Here is a 20,812-nt window from a genome sequence, read left to right as displayed (position 1 = left end):
GCGTCAGACTCCTGCCCAAAACGATGGATAACGTTTCAATTGGAGCAGCAGGTCAGTGACAGCTGGCGCCATAAATATTACCACCAATGACAAATCGCTGTGGCGCCCGGCTCTCCACTGAACATGGGAGAACTGCGCTCCATTTTGAATCCATCCAATCCGTTCGACTCGGTGAGATGACAATTTGATTCGATTTGTTAAATCTGTTTAACGCAGTTACTTTTTAAAAATTGTCATTTGACATATATTTGACTGAACCTGTCAGTACAGTACTTCAGATTTCTCTCCAATAAAAGACGATTCGATTCATGTCTCGATATATTTCCAAGTGGGACGATTCGATTCAAAAAACGATTTTTCCGATTCAAATCGTTTTACATGTGTACACACACGATTTGAGTCGTGCATTTTTAGACACACACACCGTGCCAAAAGATGACAATTCATTCAGGGTGAAAAAAATACATATCAACTTGCAAAAAAAATTAAAATAAAATCAATAATGATCGCTAATTTAGCATCGTTTTTGAAGTGCATGGCTTAACCAAAGATAATCAAAGTCTTGACCTGAAGAACAGCAAATTTTAAATGGTTAGCCTTTTGCATTTCCCCTGAAAAGTTATTTGTCAACTGAATGTCTTTTATTTTGGAGGGGTGGGTTATATTGTCTTTTTCTTTTCCACACCATAAAACAGCTTTCTTGACCATTGTGAGGCTATGCACATAATTTTTAGGATTTTGGCTGTGCTATTTTGCCAGGTAGCAATTAAGACAGACAAAGGGCCCTATTTTCACAGACAATCCGTAGACTCCCAAGAATAGTAAAATTAAGAATAAATGGATATGCCGAATAATTCGAAACACATTATGATGAGTCGTATAATTGTTGCAATCCTTCCTTCCAATAGTAATTAAAAAAAATGTCACCTTAAACAAATGACTGGTACAGATTAGAATGACTCCAAATAAAGAGGAACGTTGTCGTTATCCAATGTATTGATGCAACACATGGGATATGTGCTGACCCACGGCTGAGTTTTGCAGTGTGGGTCCACTTCTCTTTTACACACATGATGTAAGGGAAAAAATGGTGTGGAAAGCAAGAATGCTTGCAAATGAATCCACAGAGGAACAAAAAAAAAAAAAATCATCATAACTTACATACTTGCTTAAGTCTATAAACAAGTTCTTCAAATACAAAAAACAAAACAAAACAGTGATACTCTCCGACAAAAGATACCTCATGAAAATAACTAATCAAGACATTGATGGCTGACCCACAGCCGAATCAGTTTCTCTCGACGGATTTTTCCTCATGTTCCACCATCTGGTGCTGCCATACCATCCGGAGTCTTTTCTGAATCTGGGCATGGTTGCAGCGACTTGAGAACGTGTTCCAGTGTCCATTGCTCCTCGTGTAAGGCATGCTCCTCCAAAGTGAACTGACCCTGCTTGGTGCGGACCAGCTCCTTGACGTGAGCACACGACGAGAGTGCTGCGGCAGATAAACAGATCATTCTTGTTGAGAAGCACTACTAGGTTGGGATTTGATTGGATTTTTTTGTATACAGTCAGGCCAACCTTTTCCCAGGTCATCCACCAAACTCCGAACATAAAATCCACCACCGCATTCAATATCTGCAATGAGAAGAAAAAAAAATCATTTACAGTGGTACCTCTACTTACGAACGTCTCTTCATACGAAATTTTCAAGTTACAGAACGTCTCAACAGGAAAATATTGCCTCTAGTTACGAAACACATTTCAATATACGAAAGGTAAAAATACAGTATGGGCTGCTCCTCGCAGCTCCAAGGTTCCTGAACACAACATACTTGTAGCTGCTCTGCCATTGGCTATTACAGAGCATCATTCTGGCATCCCATTGGCTAAGAGGGACCTCTTCCAAATGTGTCTGTGTGTAGATAGATATCTACATAAATATGTGTCTATGCAGCGTCCTCCTCATTCGCCCCTCGGGCCATGAGTTGTTCCGATAGTTTTCCGTAAATGTGAATCACACAGAAAAAGTGTTCATCAGTTGAGCGACCGCTCACTTTGTTGATGTTTGTCTTGGACATTTTCGAAGGATTGTTAAAAGCTGACAAAAGCAAACGTCCTTGCATCAGTTCTTTACAAAACGGCAGGCAAAAACCACTTCTGAGAGAGAACATGAACTAAATATGAGGACATAGTTAAAAGTTAAATGACCATTTTTTTTCTTTTTTCTTTTTTACATTATGCACAGCTCTCATTTATTGTGCAATAATCTAATTTGTAACATGTATTTGTAACATATTTTGATGCATTAGAAAACATTTATGTCTGAATTTTGCGGGGGCTTGGAACGGATTAGGACATTTATATGGAAAACGCGTCTCCACTGACAAAATTTTCTAGTTCAGAAATTGCTTCCAGAACCAATTAATTTCGTAAGTAGAGGTGCCACTGTATCTTGGATGCGCTCTTAAAAGTAAATAACAGTTGTACGGAGCAAAACATGAATTGATCATGTAACAGATACAAACCCAAAGTGAAGAAGGGCGGTTTGAACTCTTGCAGGGTCAAGTTGTACACCGTAACAGACCTGGCAGGTTTGGCCTCGACCTTTTCACCTTTCTTCAGAAGGACAGACATTCGCTGGCCATCTTTTTTCAAAGCTGAGTAACTGAAATAATAAATGCAAATATCATCAACGACATGTCCTGAACTTGTAAAATCTCAATAAAAAAATGATAAAGGAGGGGGGGGTCAGAAGGACAGACATTCGCTGGCCATCTTTTTTCAGTGCTGAGTAACTGAAATAATAAAAGCAAATAACATCATCAACGACATGTCCTGAATTTGTAAAATCTCAATCAAAAAATGATAAAGGAGGGGGGAAAATGGATATCACTAAAGTTGTACATCTACAGGAGATTTTGGACAAATGTCTCTAAAGCCACATAAACTGTCATCATGGGACTTAAGCCAAGATATCTGTTGAGGCTTCAGCTAACTGAGCATCTGAATGTATTTTTTTTTTTTTACCAGTGAATGCCATTTTCACATTTCCTTGTCTGGCTGCCAGACCAACCTTTGAAATCAGTGCAATAAACAGATTTGTGGTTCAGCATTCGCAAATTTGCATTTTCATGGCTTTTCTTTGCTCAAAATAACCGATGAGGATGACGAGAGAGGACCATCGGCGCGCGCGGATGTATATTTGGAACTGAGAGTCGCCGCATGATATTGATGCGGATCCAAATAGGACAGGGGCAGTGAACCAATCTCTTTTTTTTCTTCATCCATGGACGCTACAGCTTCTTGTTTACTTTCAAACTTAGCTTGTAGCAGACGTGTGGGACGTCCCACACGTTTTGAGCATGACGTGTCTGATCCACTGGTGAAAGATTTGGATTTGCACCTCTTTCATCTATAACTGCTTCAATATTGTATTATTTTTGTTATTTTACGTTAAATGTTCTGTAAAGCGCTTTGTTACAGCTGCCAGATAGTGTGAAAGCGCGATATAAATAAAAGATGTACTGGATTGGATTTGCATCCTCCGTTTGTGTTCAGGCCAAACCAATTAAGGTAGTGCTTTACCACCATCTAGTGGAATATTGGTAGTTTGGTTAGTTACTTTTTTTTCCCCCTCTGGCTTTTGAGATGTCCTGCTTTAATTGCAGGCCTTGAATACACCTCATATACGTCAAAACGGAAAGTACGTTTATTGTTCTCTCTCACTGTAAAAAGTGTTGGAATGTATATCAGTCCATCACTGTTTTTTGTCAGTATTTCAGGCTGACCAACATGGGCCCAGTCCATCTCTCGTCTGCGAAAGCCAATCGGCGGCGAGAACGTAATTTCCACGTCATACAGAGGCACCACACATGCCTACACGCAGCCAAATAAAGAAAAAAAAAAAAAGTAAATATTGATGAGATAAAAACATGATGGGACGCATGTCATTGAGGCCTGTGGAAAATGTATACAACATGGTTTTATTTTTTTATTCTTTCTGTATTTGGCTGCATGTCAGGTGTGCGGCACCTGCGTGTGACATGTTGACGCCGCTTGGCTGTCGCCAACGGCTCGGACGGATTGGCCCTGCTTGAAATACGGACAGATGTCAGAGATGGATCCTTACAATGGTTCTTATGTGATACATAAACACATGAAGGTTTTAATATTCCCATAAATTATTGGTCCTCTTTGGTCCTTTGAAGAGGTTTTTTTTTTCTCCCTTCAAACGAAATTATTATTATTTACAGCCGTGAGGATTTTATCGTTGCACCAGCGATGACAAATGGTAAACAACAGATGCACTATTCATGGTTGTGGCTGGGTCAGACAGTTAATGTGGGGTACAAATTGGGAGCCATCCCAATAGTTTACAAAATCGCACTGGCAGATTTATGGCTTATAATTTGCAAACCCTTGATCTAACAAATTAATTTTACAAAAGAGTTTTGCTTTAGTTTTTGGTTGTGTTTTTGTGATACCACAACAGAAGACGGCAGACAATTATAGATACACTACTATTAACATTTAGACGCGGTTAAAACTTACAGTGGTGGGACTTGCATGATATTGCCCACAAAATTGTTCAGCTTCTCCTCCACATCAAACTTGGTAATGTGTTCTGGATAAGGTCGGGAAAAAAAAAAGAGACAATAAGTGGTAAAACGGAAATATTCCACAGTATATAAGCAAAACCACACAGATATGCACATTTACTGAGGACCACAAATTGCAACAGAAAAACTGGAGTTTGTACTTACGGAAATCTTTCTCGTCTGTAACACTGCCAGTCGCATCAAGGGTGTCTGTTGCTTGACCCAATTCTGCTACAGCAGTGTATTTCTGAAAGAAAGAGTATAATTGATTGCTTACTTCAATCTTGGAGATAGATTCCACTTACAAGTACTGCACTGTGGTATTTAAATACAACACACACACACACACACACACACACACGTAATTGAAGAAAAAAAATTAGACCTATAAATAACATAGGACTGCCGTAAATGCTCCTCGCGATGACATAAAGCCATTGTACCCTTAAAATGAGTCAGTTTCAAGAAAAGTTACGACCAATAAATTGTCGGAATGTTAATGGAACACAATAACTTTTAATCGCGTCCATAATGTGAAAGCGAAACGTCCTTTTTTTTGTTTTTTTTACCCACAGGTACAGATGACGACTGACGGAACCCTTCCTACGATGTTTTAATCGCGTCCATGTGATGTTCCCAGAAAAAAATGCCCATGTCATGTTTCCTTTCGGGTTGAACAATTTACGATTGTAATGTATCATGTCCTTCCACCTTAACGATTTTAATAAAAGGAGAGGTAATTTTTTTAATGTACAATTGGTAATTTGTACAAGTATTTTTAACTGAATAACTTTGCATAAAGGCAGTGAAGTTGTAGGGGTGTAAAAATACTTAATTTAAAAAAGGTTTATTATTCGAGTGCAAGTTCCAAGCGCTCCAATATGAATATGAAAAAGTACCACGAATCCACGACATTCAATAATCTCTTCAACAAAGAGCTGCATCAACTACGGTACCTTTATTTGTTCATAGCACACTGCACAAAGGTTTTATTTAAAGCATTTCACATTTTCACCTGGTTTTGAACAATTTAATTTTTGGGCCCCCATGTCACACCACTGGACCGCACTTTCTAAGAACCACCCACATACAGAAAAATATCTCATTGTATATGTATAGAATTCTCTAAGTGTCATTTTTGCACAACATACAATATTTCGTACAGTACCACAGCTCACCTTCGAACCAGCCAACATTGTGCTGAGCATTTTTGTGCCATTTCCAACACCAACAACTAAAAGGAATACAGAATGATGCCACGAATTCAGACACGCTAACAATAACATTTTGATGACATCAATTAAAACCAAGACTGAGCAATAGCGTTTCTATTATACTGTGTATGTTTTCTTCATTACCTTTAACAAACAAATTTTTAAAAACGGGATACTAGACATACCTAATACTCCACTGGCAGCACTGTCGAGCGTTCCTCCGTGACCCATCTTCAGACTCTGTTTTTTCCTCTTTCTCGGGTTCGGGTTCTGCACGCCAGCTTCTATATGACAAAACAGGTAGTTCGTGTTGGCCTTCATGAATAAGTCTCGTTTCTATTATCTGCCTTACCCTTGAGTAAAGTTTCTTTCAGTTTGTTCAAAACATCTGCAGAGGTCGGCCCTTGCTTTTTATAAATTGCAAAGAGTCCATTCAATGATTGCAGTTTCGATAGAGAACTAGTAATAGGTGCAGCTGTGTTACTTCCAGCCATGTTTTTTTCGTCACTATACGACATTGGAAGGCGACGATCTTCTTCGTTGGTTTCAAACAACGTTTTAGCCCATGACAGCCGTCTGCTGGTCATTAGATTTAACACGTTTGACTGCGTAGCGACGCAAACAACGTGGAATTTAATGAAATGTCACGAAATACTTACATATAATTTGTATTTCAGTACATTTCTCTTACTTTAATTGTTATTTTGTATACAAGATCAAAAGCAGTACAGGTATTAGTGAGCTGATAAAATTACACTACATTGACCACAATGCCCCACGCCCCAAAAAACACTTCCTGGTTACTCGCTCGGTTTTGTTTTTGTCTGTCAACTGTGTTGCGTGTAAAATGCGGCGCTCAATTCTCAAAGGTCTGTCATTATTTATATTTTTTGAGAATATATTAGTTGTGTAATTGTTGTAAACATTTCAGAAAGTTTGACTCCTCTATTTTGGGCTAATTGTTTAGAGTAAAAGCACGTACTTCTTCTCTTTTACGTTAGCCAAGGCACGCTCTGTGAATGTAAGCGTAGTATCGGAGTTTCGAAATGAATGGAAGTCAACATATTGTACCACCAAAACAAACAAAAAAAGATTGTTTGCCTACTTTTCTTCCAGCTGACACCTTATGTTGACCAGTATTTAAGTTAATCACGGGTGCCGTGGAAAATTATACGATTTTATTTCATGTAATCGAAAGTTGTTATTCGTCTACTCCAAAAAATGTACCTGTTTTCAGCTATCTATGCCAACGACATATAGTGATAGGCACAACTGATCTTCGACGTTGGAGCAGAATGTACCATTAAACAGTGGGTCTGCTTGTTGCCAACCATACCACAGAAGTGCTTTATACTCAATGCAGAGGGCCCGATTTAAAAACTAACACACATTGAACATGCAACCGCAAATACCACTTTTACAGGAATAAGTAAAGCATTTTTATTACTAGAAACTCCCCTCAGGGAACTCAAACATTGATCTTTGAGAATGACTGTTTTAAGCTGTAAAGAAGATGCTATGGAAAGTTTACTATTCGGAGTTTCTAAATGACAAACCATATTGTTGAGAGGGATTGTGTTGTGTAAAAATATCTAACTGTTATGTTTTCATCTTTTGTTAGATATGGTGAAGAAGTAAGTGCTGTGCGAAAGAAAGGAAGGCAGAATGGAGGATTTCAGGCAGACATACTTACGCCTCTGTAAGGAAAGAGGTGTTGAGCCCCAAGAGAGTGTCGTGGTGAAACTACAAGAATGCAGGTCTCCCCGTCTGGATGTGAGTGGGCTGAGTCTGTCCGCAGATACCTGCACACTCCTCGGCCGTGCTTTTCAAAAAGACACTTTCTTTTCAGAGGTGTCACTTAGTGACTGCATGGTTGGTGACGAAGGTGAGTGAAGACACCATGACCAATTTGTAGCCTGATCATGTATGCACAGTCAATTGTATGTTTTATGCCTTGACAAACATAATTGATACATTTACACACTGAGTTCTCAGTGCCAAAAGTGAATACATAAAAATGGCGTGAGCAGCTAATTCAGTGTATTTAGTTTCGGAGCGCCAATTCACATCAAAAGTGACATCAAGGCTTGTTTTTGAACGTTGTGTTAGTGTGATTGTATTTTACATCCATCCAACCATCCATTTTCTCATCCGCTTATCCTCACAAGGGTCGCAGGCGTGCTGGAGCCTGTCCCAGCTGCCTTCAGGCAGTAGTTGGGGTACACCCTGAACTGGTTGCCAGCCAATCATAGGGCACACATAGACAAACAATCATTTGCGCTCACAATCAAACCAAGGGACAATTTAGAGTGTTCTATTAACCTCCCATGCATGTTTTTGGAATGTGGGAGGAAACCGGAGTACCCGGAGAAAACCCACGCAGGCAATGGGGAAAACATGCAAACTCCACACAGGAAGGCCAGAGCCGGGATCGAACCCATGACCTTTGCATTGTGGGGTAGACGCGCTAACCACTTGATCACCATCAATACAATCTCCTCCAAACGACTAAAAAGATGAATACAAGACAAACAAGCTCCTCTGCAAGTAATATCCCTGCTTGGGCTTGTGTAGTATCTTCTGGGACCACCACATTAATTATCATTGATGATTTATCACATGATCATGCGGCTAAGTTAACAGAGTCTCCAAAACTGATTACAAGATCCATCTATATGCAGCATGATAATGACCCCAAACACACTTCCAAAACAGTGAAAGAGTTCTTCAGGGGAAAGAAATCCAAAGTTATTAAAAGTGGGCCAAGTCTATCTCCAGGCTTAAAATTGATAGAGGATACATTTTACCTGATACACCCCAAAAAACCCCAAAAAAACCCAACAACCTCAAAACATTGCCGTGTGCTTTGCCACAAGTATTCTAGCTGTTCTTCCAATGCAATACTTTTGGAGGGATCATGTAAGTATCATCGCTTCAATTGCATTGTAGCTTTGCTTCTCTGTATGGAATTCGTGTAAAAGTATTTTGCCGTGTTAATATTTATCACCTTGTGTGTTGACCATTAGGTGCAAAAGTTTTCCTGACCGGTCTTTTTTACAATACAACCCTAAAAGTCTTGGATCTCAAGGTAAGTCTTCACAAATTCAACTGTATTGACTCTTAGATGCGGAATATATTTCATTATAATTTTTGTTTTCCATGCCAATTATTCTTCACAGGGAAATAACCTGAAATCATCAGGGGCTGAAGCATTGGGAAAGTTGTTGGCACGTAACAATTCCCTTACTCGGTGAGAACGACGGCTCGTTTTCTGTCATTGTACTTTTGCATGCTGTTCCTATTCTAAATGCAGATCTGGTTGTGTACTGTCACTATGTCACAAGTGGAACATTGACTCAACATTTTGTATACAGGTTAGTGCTGGACTGGAATGCGCTCGGAGTGTGGGATGAAGCTTTTGCTATCTTTTGCGAGGGTCTGGGCTCCAACAGTGTGCTGACGCATCTTGACCTGCGTAACAATCAGATCAACCATCATGGAATGTTAGCACTTGCTCAGACACTTAAACGCAACAGCAGCCTGAAAGTACTTGGTGAATCACACACAAATCTTAATTTTTTTAACCCTTTTATGCACCAAAAATAATAACCTGTAAGCTGATAACATGATCGTCTGTCCACTGCAGTGACCGCTGTCCCTGAAAGGGTTAAAAAAGAACTTTTAAAAAGTCTGAAGTCACTCCTAGTTTTGTTGCCTTAATGACATTTTATTTTAATGAGAGTAAGTCTGATACAAAGTTGTAAATCAGTGAATAGCAGGTCAGATACCGTTAGTAATCTGGACACCCCAATGATGCACTTAGTTCATTCTTGACTCTGGCTGTTGACAGATCTGAGGTGGAACAACATTGGGCTCCTGGGCGGCAGGTGTCTTCTGGAAGCTCTGCAGAGCAACCACGGTGTTGAGCAATTGGAGCTGGCTGGAAACAACATACCCAGCGACACACTCAAAGCACTCGGTAATTATGGTCTTGAGTCATCTTTTTCCCCCCACCCCACACTGATGATTGGCAATCCATTATAATGCACATAAAAAAAGCCCTATCCTGCTTTCAAAATCTCGCCTCTATGACTTTGAATCATTTTTTTTTTAAATTAAATTAACTGTAGCGACAACTTACTGTCCTTTTGTCACTATGTCAGCAGGGCATGAAGGTTCCCAACTCGTGCCTTTCTTCGACGGGCCTTTCTGTTTAGCAACGACACCAACAAAAACACAAGGCTGTCATAGTTGATCCAAAAAAAAAAAGGGGTTCGCTTTATTTCCTATTGAACACAAATTAAGCTTTACCAAATAAATGACAAACATAACTTGGTCGTGTAACGTTAGCCCATTAACACAATGCCACATTACACATAAACAAAATACGAAACACGTTACACGCTGCACGTGGCTGCACGTTGTTAACACGGTCAGAAAAGTTGTTGCTCCATGCCTGACTCCAGTCTTCCTAATGCTGCTTACATAAACACCACCCACCGACAGCTACCCTAGCTTTAACAGGCTAAAGGCAGGACAACTAATGGAGCCCAGATACCTCAATATTCTTCATAAAATTGCATGCTTGTGTAGGCTCTCAGTCATACAGGAAAGTTCCATCGTAGAAAGGGTTATGTCAGTCGTCATCTGTACCTGTGTACCAGTCGTCACAGGTACAGATGACGACTGACAGAACCCTTTCTACGATCATAAATTTGCAGTAAGTAAAATAGCAATAAAACAAAACGTCAAATACAAGCAAAACAGCTTGCACTTGTTCAATTCAAATTATTCAATGGTGAACAAATAGCCAGATATATAATTTAACCAAATTTTGCTGATGGCTCTCACAGTCATCATGCAAGTGTGCCAGAGGGTCCAGCAACCAGTCCCCCTCAGTGACACTTCGAACTCATGCCTATGCTGTCTAACCCCTTCAGAGCATGTTGTGGGACGCAACACGGATCGACAATCCACCTTGAGAGAAAGCCACAGCAGAACCCAGGTCCTCAGCAAGGAGATTCAGAACCTGAAGCAGGAAAAGGGACGTCAGGTAGCTGAGGCACTCAACCAATATTGTGATAAGAGTCGTTTTATTCATTTATTCATATTAAAATAGTTTTTTATTTTCTTTTATGAACGTTAGAATATTTTTCATATAAGTCATATTGACAGTACTTGATTGAGACAGTGAACCATTGTTACATTGAGAGTCAAGATCAGGGGATCTTTTATTTTTCTTCTCATTGAATTGCAGAGGTTATTGGTCACATTTATGGTAAAGTTATTATTATTATTTTCATTTGTTTATTTATTTATTTTAATGATTTATCTCGGCCCGGTGGACGACTGGTTCGCGCGTCGGCCTCACAGTGCAGAGGTGCAGGGTTCTGCTCCGGCCTTCCTGTGTGGAGTTTGCATGTTCTCCCCGTGCCTGCGTGGGTTTTCTACGGGTACTCCGGTTTCCTCCCACGTTCCAAAAACATGCGTGGCAGGTCGACTTTTTGTGTGCACTGTTCATCTTGGGCAAGATTTGTTTTTAGCCTCTAAAGTAGTAGTTGCTAATGTCAGAAAAAACATTAATCATATATTGTTTTTGAGAAGCGTATCTTCCTTATTTTTTGCTGTTTGCTGTCTTTTTTTTTTTTTTTTTTTTTTTTTTAAGTTTAAATAAATATTCAGCCTCTTTCATTATTTTGCTCCTCCACATTTTTCAGTTCCAAAACTTGATGGTGACCATCGACAGGCAAAGAGAGGAGATGGGACAGTCAAACCGGTGAGAACGTATCAATAACCGTTTGTAGCTTTGCAGACACTGGCACGAGTACATCACGGCGTCGTGCATTCAAAGAAACATACACACACTGCATTTACTTTCATTACTTGCGTTACGTTCTGTGATCTGTAAAACAATTTTAATATTTAAAAATCCATGACATATTATATCCATGCCATAATCTATTTCTGCTTTGTTTTACTTACTAGATCCAGTTCCATACAAATCGGTCAACTCCAGGAAGCGTTAAATGAGAGGAAGTCAGCTGTAAATTCTCTCACTGCCAAGTAATAATTCCTTTCATTCCAAATTTAAAGTCCATCGGTGTTATCGGGCATGCTTAACTGTGGATGCGCTGCCCTGCAGCATTGCGGTGCGATAAAATGCATCACCTGCCACAAATACCGTATGATTCTATGTTGGCGTGCAGATTGCAGATGACAGAGGCTGCCCTTGCACTCTCGGAGCAGAAAAATCACAGCCTGGCTGAGCTGATAGCAAGATTGAAGGTTGAGAAAGAGCAACTCATGGAGACACAGAGCCGAGAGAAGAAAAAAGCACACGAGGTAGAATGACAGATCTTGACCCTTGTGAATGACGATCCAGTGCGTATCTCTTTGCGGCATTCCTTTTTTAAAAAATTGAATGAAAAAACAGGCAGAGAAATAAAGCTGAAGAATTGTTCATTAAATTGATGGCCACATTTTTTTGCTCAGCTTTTTTTTTTTTCACAAGCTCATTAAAACCAGGAAAACTAGCAGAGCCCAAAGATATTTGCACAATATAGGAGCTGAGAAACGCAGTATTCCACTCTGTATTACGCTGTAGTATCAACACTTTTTTAAAAAAAATTAATTTGAAGGTTTTGATATTGGCCCGGTGGTCCAGTGGTTAGCGCGTCGACCTCACAGTGCAGAGGTACCGGGTTCAATCCCAGCTCCGGCCTCCCTGTGTGGAGTTTGCATGTTCTACCCGGGCCTGCGTGGGTTTTCTCCGGGTATTCCGGTTTCCTCCCACATTCCAAAAACATGCATGACAGGCTGATTGAACACTCAGAATTGTCCCTAGGTGTGAGTGTGGATGGTTATTCGTCTGTGTGCCCTGCGATTGGCTGGCAACCGGTTCAGGGTGTCCCCCACCCACTGCCCGAAAACGGCTGGGATAGGCTCCAGCACCCCCCGCGACCCTTGTGAGGATAAGCGGATCGGAAATGGATGGTTTTGATGTTTTCTGGTCATTCAGGACAGTGCTTCCAGGGAAGGAAAGCTTCTCAGAGACATCCAAAACTTGATCGACACCAATGTCCAACTAAAAAATAAGGTACAGCGATTCATTCTGTAAAGACACACATCCATTTTGAGCATTCCCTTAAATTCAGATTTTTTTTTTTCTTGTGTGTGTCAGACGGAGGAGATGGAGCGCAAATGCAAATCCCAGCAGCAGCAGCTTTTTGAGCTAAAGCAGGGACTGACCAACAGCACAGCTGAGCTGAAGCTCAAGCTAGCACAGGCAGAAGGTAAACAGATAGTGAACCATTTATAGCACCACTTTGACTGTCATTTCCAACACAGAACCTTTGGAAATATGGATTCTATCTTGCCCTCTCAACAGACCGCCTGGAAATCGAGAAGCGAAGGTTCAAGCAAGGCCTGGAAGACATGGATCATCTACGACAAAGAGAGGTAGTTCCTCACCCTTACAGTGAATTCACCCGGTAGTACTGATCAACGTGGCCGCACCGTAAAAAAAAAGGCCCGAGCAGCGGTCATTTTCAGAGCTAAATGTAATCAAAATAAATTGAAATAGACGCAAGAAAATTGGATACAACTTGTGAAAATCTTGTGAGCAAGAATACAGCACAAAAGAAAACAAAACTCGAGGGGGTAAAGTCATGTCATAAAAAGTCTTTCAATTTCCCAAAATAATGCATTTATTTGAAGTCACAGTTGCAAAATTGAGGAAAAGAAATCGCAGACCGTTTCGCCCTATAATAAAGTCAACAACAAGCGTGATTGGTTGTCAAAATCCATACCCATAGGCCAAATGTACACTGTCTACCTTGCACCTCACCGAGAAGTACCCAAAATAAAGGAGGCTGCTGATTCTATATCTACCACATCTTGACTTAAAACCTGAAAACATAACACAAGTGTAAACCGATTATTTTGGCGCAGTATAATTAAACTGTAATTAAAAAAAAATAGCATATGATAACTCTGGAGAAGACAATTTTTGTTGGGTTATGTTTGACACTGTTTTTAACTAATATCCGGGTGCGGAATCCAAAATCATTATCTCCAGCATGCATCCCTAAAACTTCAGGTAAGCGGCCACTGTACTTCTAAAAAAATTTTTTTTTTTTTAATAGTCTGAAGCCCCTGGTTTTATCCATCTTTTTGGTTTGATTCCAATGATATATAAAAAAAAAAAAACCCAAACAAACAAAAAAGAAAACATCTTCCTTTTTCCCCAACAGCTTCCTCTTATGTTACATTTCGTCATTGTTTAACAACTCTTGTGTTCTTTCCATTTTATTTTTAAAATATGTCGAAACTATAACAGGTGTCTCTCTGCCCAGGTTGAACATGTAAATCGGCATCGAGATGAAAGTGAGAAAGCCCTGCAGGAGCGCATCTACAAACTGGAGGGACAACGACTTCAACTTGAAGAGGTTTGAAGTTTGAATTCACTATTTATCAAGAATTAATTTTCCTTTGTAAATAGAAAAGGGACTCTTATTGTAAGGTGTGGTGCAAATAACTATGCATATGAACTGCTTGATGATCACATACCAATCGTATGTAACAGTGTCCTGCCTCCCTTTTAAGGACTTGAGTAAGGCGAAAGCAGCATGTGTGGCCGAGAGATCCCAGGCAGAGGAGGAACTGAGCAAAGCTCGCGTTCAAGCGCGCCAGGAAGAGGTTGGTTTCAAAAACTCACTGGATTCATCGTCATTTTTTCAACTGGTTTGGTAAGAGATTTTTTTTGGGGTGTGTACCGACTGCACTGATATAAACTGTGCTTGAGATCTCAAATGGGCCACATGGAAGCAATGCAGAAATCCAAAGAATCGGAAATCGTCATTAGGTCAATGGAACTTGTGACTGACACCCATTGAAACTGCATTTTTTTTTTCTAACATTTTTTTAAGTTGGAGATACTGTACAGGGCTGTATACTATCGAGAAAAAAATGTTGAGATGCATTATGGACGTCAGTGACCTTCCATTTACTGTATTTTAACCCTTTCAGCGACAATGGTTACTACAGTGGACAGTTTATCATGTTATCAGGTTACAGGTTATCGTTGGTGCATGAAAGGGTTAAAATACAGAAAATACAGAACATTTTCTGTTTTACCACTCTGCCTCCCTCCATCCAATCTTGGTTTTTTTTTTTTTTTTTTTAATTTATTTATTTTGAGCAGCAGGAACACGTGTCATCATTGGAGGAGAAGCTTCGCTCAGTGCGTACCTCCCTGCAGGAGGTCCAGCTGCACTTTTCCCAACAGAAACAGATAATCTCCGAGCAGCAGGCCAAGAACAGTCAACAGACCATTGAGACAGACTGCCTGCGTCGCAGAATAGAGGAGCTCCAGCAGGTATGGACACCGGCAGCCTGTTCTACATACAAGATTACAACTACATCCTCACTGGGAATCATTATTGTACATTAAGGCTGAACAATTAATCTACCGGATTTTATGCACTACCAGGCGCTTCAGATTATAAAGCATATGGAGTAGAAGCTCCAATAGTGGCTGCTGTTGCACTATGCATCCATGAGATGGAGCTATGTTCAAGGGAATACAATCCAGCTTTCTATCTACCGTATTGGCCCGAATATAAGAGGCCCTGATTATAAGACGACCCCCTCTTTTTAAAGACTCAAATTTGAAAAAAGACGTTTTGAACACCAAATCAATTTTTGTACAGAAAATAATTACGGTACATATGAAACAAATGATTCTAACAATATATTTGAGAGAAAAAGCATGTTATTTTGCCTCATTCAAATCTTAATATCTGAACATTTAAATATGTAAACTAAAGTGCAATCACATTCGTAAATGAATGGCTTCTGGTTTTTGAAATGTAAATTACATCATAACTTTTCCTCAGCTGCCAGTTAACCTGGCCGATCTTCGACCAACTTTTCTCCAGATTGTCACTACGTTTCTCCATTTTGTGTTATCTCTTCTATTATTGTCTTCTCTTTTCTTTCTTACCGCTATTTTTTATTTTTCTTCTTCGTGCTACCGCTATTTTTATTTTTATTCTTCATGACTGGCCTGCGGAGTCAAGTTCAGCATTCCCTTCAATGATATCTGGCGCCATCTAGCGTCGTGAATGGGTATAATCTCTAGACCCCGAATATAAGACGACCCCCACTTTTTCATCTTATTTCAATGCAAAAAACACTGTCTTATATTCGGGCCAATACGGTATCTATCGAGGACTGGCTGCGGTTGCCCTATGCATCCACTACATGGAGCTATGCTAAAGGGAATACAATACAATGCAATACAGCTTTATTCATGGAGCGCCATTACAATTACTACAACTGTAACAAAGCGCTTTACAGAACTATTAAAATACTACGTCCAAGAAATCAGAATATTGATCCTTATGTAGCTCCCTCATGATGTAGCATGAAGGACGACTTAGAAGTCTTGCTTGTCTCCTTCTTCCTTCGTTTAGTCAGTAGTTAACTATGCTTTTTGTATTATCTTCGTTGCGCAGAGCTCACAAAAGTAGTTGTCTGTTTGAGTGTGTGTTGGTGAATGCACATGTCAGTTGGTGTTGGGCAGAACCCTTTTAGGTTAAAATTGGTTCCTGCTAATAATCACCACTAGATGGCATCGGAACACTAACAGGGAAACAACTCAATGGGGAATATACCCTAAAGAGACTGTGACACCAAACACTGAAAAAGGCGCGTCAGATTATAGGGCGCACTGTCGGGTTTTGGGAAAATTGAATGCTTTTCGGTGCACCTTATAGTGGGGAAATTCAAATTTCAGTGGAGTATCATGCAATTTTCAAGTTACAACGGCTGCCATTTGAGGAAAAAAAAATGCTTCATTTCAGTCAGTCGTCTTTCATTTTTATATACAGTATATCTCTTAGGCCTGGGGAAAAGATTTGACCAGCGTGGTTGTATCAACCACAAAAATTGTTTGACACAAAAAAATGCATGCCTCAAAACTATAGTTAATCATTTTCAAACCGTATTTGCGGCGTCATTTGGAAACGGGAACAGGGGGACATAAACTTCAAGCCAGTGGCCACTACACTACCGCTGTAGTACTACGATGAGCAAAATTCCTTCACCAAAACTGTCATGTCATCCAAATATTTGCAAAATTTAGCGAATTTGTCAAAACTGCATTCAACAAATAAGGAAGGCACATACACAAGACACCGGGAAATAAAACAACAATTTGTTCAAGAATCAAACCAGAGCCAAGAGATAACAAAACCATAAATTAACCGGAAGCCATGCCTGGCAACAGCCAAAGCACTAAATCAATTTGAAATCATAAAAAATAGCATCTTAAATGTGTTGTACACTTGCAGGAACTTTCCGGCAAGGACCAAGAAAAGGTGACTGAGGTGAGTCGAGTCAGGTTGGAGCTACAGGAGCAGATTGGACACTTGGAGGCCGAGAGGATCGCACAAGGAGGAATGAAAGAGAAGATCAATGCCCTTGAGCGAGAGATTAAAGGTGCCTCTTGTGGTCTTCTTTCTAACTTCAAGCATACGGTGAAGTTTCGTGACAATCCACACAATTGATTATATTTGAAAAATTAACTAGTTTCTATTGGCCGAAACTTGGAAGAGTCTTTGCTTCTTGGATTACTTTCTTTTTCATGATTGTATATGGTAGCCTTTTTCATTCACTGTAACATAAATCTTCAACAATTGCAATAATAATACGTGATCATATTTAATCTCTGACATCCCAAAAAGCACAAGAACGTTCAAGATCAAGCAAATGCAGTCATTTGATTAAAATGTAAATTCTGAATTGAATCATATAAATGCCGTAGACTCAAAATTCATCCTGTCTGAAAGGTAGTTATTGATCGGTTTCTAAAAGATGTTTTCTTTGTGGTTTACTGTGGTCATTGCAGTACTGAGTAGTAACCACCGAGAGGCGCTGCTCGACAAAGACAGCGAGATGTCTTCTCTGCTGGAGAAGCTCCGACTTAAAGAGGCAGAGATCAAGAGGATGAGGGACGATGAAGCCCAAAGAGCGACATATCTACAGAATGCCATCCTCACTTATGTCCAAGGCTCCCCTCTGGCACAGTACAGCAGCTCCAAAAAATGACTCGATGACCTCAAACTAAAATTCTGAGCCTCTATTGACAAGTGCTAAATGTTTTGTATTTCATCTTTAGAAACCTTGTGAAATGGTGCTACTTCAAAACATTTCACCTTTCGTTTTAATTTTCACCCCCACTCACTGTTTATCTTTTGTACTATTTTAAAATGAATGCTTTTCTGAAAGTTACATGAGAAGACGACATGTGATGTATTAAAAATAAATCGTTTTTCAGGATGTGATTATATTTTACACCATTGGAACTTTTTCATTTTGCTTCCATAAGACGACAAGAACCAGAGAACTATTTTAGAAAGATCAAAAGTGAGGTATAAAATCCTTCAACACTGTTTCTAGACTGTATTCTGTTTTAACAACTTTTACACCACTTCAGTTTGGAGTGCTACAGTTGAAGCCTTTTAATTATGTCTGTCAAATCAAAATGCAGTTCTCATGCCGGCAAGGATGCTTGTACTGGTGTAATGGTTTGATACTATTTTGATTTAAGGTATTATTTCATAGATTCTAAATCAATAAAATGTAATTTCATAAACGAATTATGTTTGTATTATTTAATGGATAGCCTGGCCTGTTCTGCTGTCTCCAGCTTTGGGTTAGCATTCAGTGTGTTCACTCGTCTGTGGCATGGGGCTGAAGATGCATGAGGTCACTTGTTTCTATTACCAAAGATCTTTGCTGTCAAGATAAGTCAGGAGCCGTGTTTTTGTTCAATGCTTTGTATATCCGGATTTGCCTGTCACAATGCCACTTCCAGGGCTTGTAACGTATTTATAGCTGGCGCAACGTTTGTTTTGTTTTGTTTTTACAGCCCAAGATGTGCTAACTTTAGGCGATAATAATACATGTAATAGCATGCCTTTTAATTGTTAGCTACCTGACAACTTCACTACAGTTTTTCAAGGGTGAAGAGGCATTGATTTGTTACAGAAAGGGTTAACAAATGTTGACAGTCTTAGAAAATAAAATATATGTATCAATTGTATCACTGTAAGTAAGTACTTAATTAATATATAGACCAAAAAATATATACTTGCGACACGCTAGGAAAAACCGGAAGTAGGTACTCACTGTTTATCTTTTGTACTATTTTAAAATGAATGCTTTTCTGAAAGTTACATGAGAAGACGACATGTGATGTATTAAGAATAAATCGTTTTTCAGGATGTGATTATATTTTACACCATTGGAACTTTTTCAGTTTGCTTCCATAAGACGACAAGAACCGGAGAACTATTTTAGAAAGATGAACATGTTTATGGGACGTTTTCAAAAGTGAGGTATAAAATCCTTCAACACTGTTTCTAGACTGTATTCTGTTTTAACAACTTTTACACCACTTCAGTTTGGAGTGCTACAGTTGAAGCCTTTTTATTATGTCTGTCAAATCAAAATGCAGTTCACATGCCGGCAAGGATGCTTGTACTGGTGTAATGGTTTGATACTATTTTGATTTAAGGTGTTATTTCATAGATTCTAAATCAATAAAATGTAATTTCATAAACGAATCATGTTTGTATTATTTAATGGATAGCCTGGCCTGTTCTGCTGTCTCCAGCTTTGGGTTAGCATTCAGTGTGTTCACTCGTCTGTGGCATGGGGCTGAAGATGCATGAGGTCACTTGTTTCTATTACCAAAGATTTTTGCTGTCAAGATAAGTCACAAGCCGTCTTTTTGTTCAATGGTTTGTATATCCGGATTTGCCTGTCAAAATGCCACTTCCAGGGCTTGTAACGTATTTATAGCTGGCGCAACGTTTGTTTTGTTTTGTTTTTACAGCCCAAGATGTGCTAACTTTAGGCGATAATAATACATGTAATAGCATGCCTTTTAATTGTTAGCTACCTGACAACTTCACTACAGTTTTTCAAGGGTGAAGAGGCATTGATTTGTTACAGAAAGGGTTAACAAATGTTGACAGTCTTAGAAAATAAAATATATGTATCAATTGTATCACTGTAAGTAAGTACTTAATTAATATATAGACCAAAAAATATATACTTGCGACACGCTAGGAAAAACCGGAAGTAGGTGGAGGTAATTTTCTTGTGCGCTGCAACGGTAACGGCCTTTCCCCTTCGAAACAGTTGTTCGGTACTTTCCGGACCCGCTCGGGAGCACTCGTCGTCTCCCCTTTCACTGCAGCGCCTCCGCGGAGCAGACTGGCTCACTGCTCTCATCCGAGTCCTAAGTGCACCCTGTCGGATCTATTAAACGACCAGCGCCGGCTCCCCGGAAGCCCTTAGTTCGTGTACAAATGCAAGCTATCAAATGCGTGGTAGTCGGCGACGGGTAAGAAAAAAAAATTACGCTTGTCAAGATTCTCTCTCCCGTGATGTGTCCACGGAGGATGCTATGTAAAAAAAAAGGGGCTGGGGCTCGCTGATCTGTCGATCGCCCTATTTTTGTGCACTCTACCCCTGATGCTCGTTACATTTTTGTTGTTGTGCTTCTTGGTTCTATTTCGTACCTTAATGGTGGCTCTTAAGAGTATCGTAAGGTTATTCGGCTAAAATGCGGCGGGATACTATGCGGACCACCTACACGCCTTGTAGGCCACTGGAGGCAGGCTGAAGTGCTGATGCGCGCTTAGGAATGTGTTGTCCTGTTAACAAACAAGCAGGCCCCGCTGCCCTAATTTTTTTTCATTCAGTTGCATGCATGCATCTTCGTCATTCCCATGGTACTATCGATATAACACTTGTCGATTGAAGCCACTGTGAAGCGATCGTCATGATTAAGCGAGGCAACGACAGACAAGCTCCAGTTACTGTTTTTTAAGTCTGCAAAATCGCTGTAAGTGATGACACGTAGTTAGTGCACTTGTTTGAAAGAAATCCTCCGTTGTACACTTGAAGATGTATTGTTTGGGA

General features: G+C 39.8%; 2 protein-coding genes across 3 annotated transcripts; one reads left to right on the top strand and one right to left on the bottom strand.

The window, feature by feature from the left end:
* Positions 1 to 675: 675 nt before the first annotated feature.
* On the bottom strand, positions 676 to 6,347 carry trub1 (TruB pseudouridine (psi) synthase family member 1). The gene is made up of 8 exons (XM_019892638.1): positions 6,168 to 6,347; positions 6,001 to 6,099; positions 5,780 to 5,835; positions 4,767 to 4,848; positions 4,555 to 4,627; positions 2,529 to 2,668; positions 1,582 to 1,638; positions 676 to 1,495 (listed from the first exon to the last, which is right to left on the bottom strand). The coding sequence occupies exons 1-8, from the start codon at positions 6,331 to 6,333 to the stop codon at positions 1,314 to 1,316; spliced, it is 855 nt and encodes a 284-aa protein (XP_019748197.1). The 5' UTR covers positions 6,334 to 6,347; the 3' UTR covers positions 676 to 1,313.
* Positions 6,348 to 6,584: 237 nt separating this feature from the next.
* lrrc45 (leucine rich repeat containing 45) lies at positions 6,585 to 18,001 on the top strand. 2 transcript variants are annotated; one of them, XM_019892636.1, is made up of 18 exons: positions 6,585 to 6,684; positions 7,437 to 7,700; positions 8,842 to 8,903; positions 8,995 to 9,065; positions 9,190 to 9,368; positions 9,666 to 9,794; positions 10,756 to 10,868; positions 11,533 to 11,591; positions 11,801 to 11,878; positions 12,022 to 12,157; positions 12,834 to 12,911; positions 12,996 to 13,107; positions 13,203 to 13,273; positions 14,170 to 14,262; positions 14,420 to 14,512; positions 15,018 to 15,191; positions 17,170 to 17,317; positions 17,727 to 18,001. In XM_019892636.1, exons 2-18 carry the CDS (start codon positions 7,481 to 7,483, stop codon positions 17,924 to 17,926), a joined length of 2,016 nt encoding a protein of 671 aa, XP_019748195.1. In that variant the 5' UTR covers positions 6,585 to 6,684; positions 7,437 to 7,480; the 3' UTR covers positions 17,927 to 18,001. The 2 variants fall into 2 exon arrangements, with proteins under 2 accessions (XP_019748195.1, XP_019748196.1); XM_019892637.1 differs by lacking the exon at positions 11,801 to 11,878.
* Positions 18,002 to 20,812: the final 2,811 nt, after the last annotated feature.

Source organism: Hippocampus comes, unplaced genomic scaffold (assembly GCF_001891065.2).
Source record: "Hippocampus comes isolate QL1 unplaced genomic scaffold, H_comes_QL1_v1.1 scaffold47, whole genome shotgun sequence".
Lineage (NCBI taxonomy): Eukaryota > Metazoa > Chordata > Actinopteri > Syngnathiformes > Syngnathidae > Hippocampus > Hippocampus comes.
This window is presented reverse-complemented; position numbering and strand designations above follow the sequence as displayed.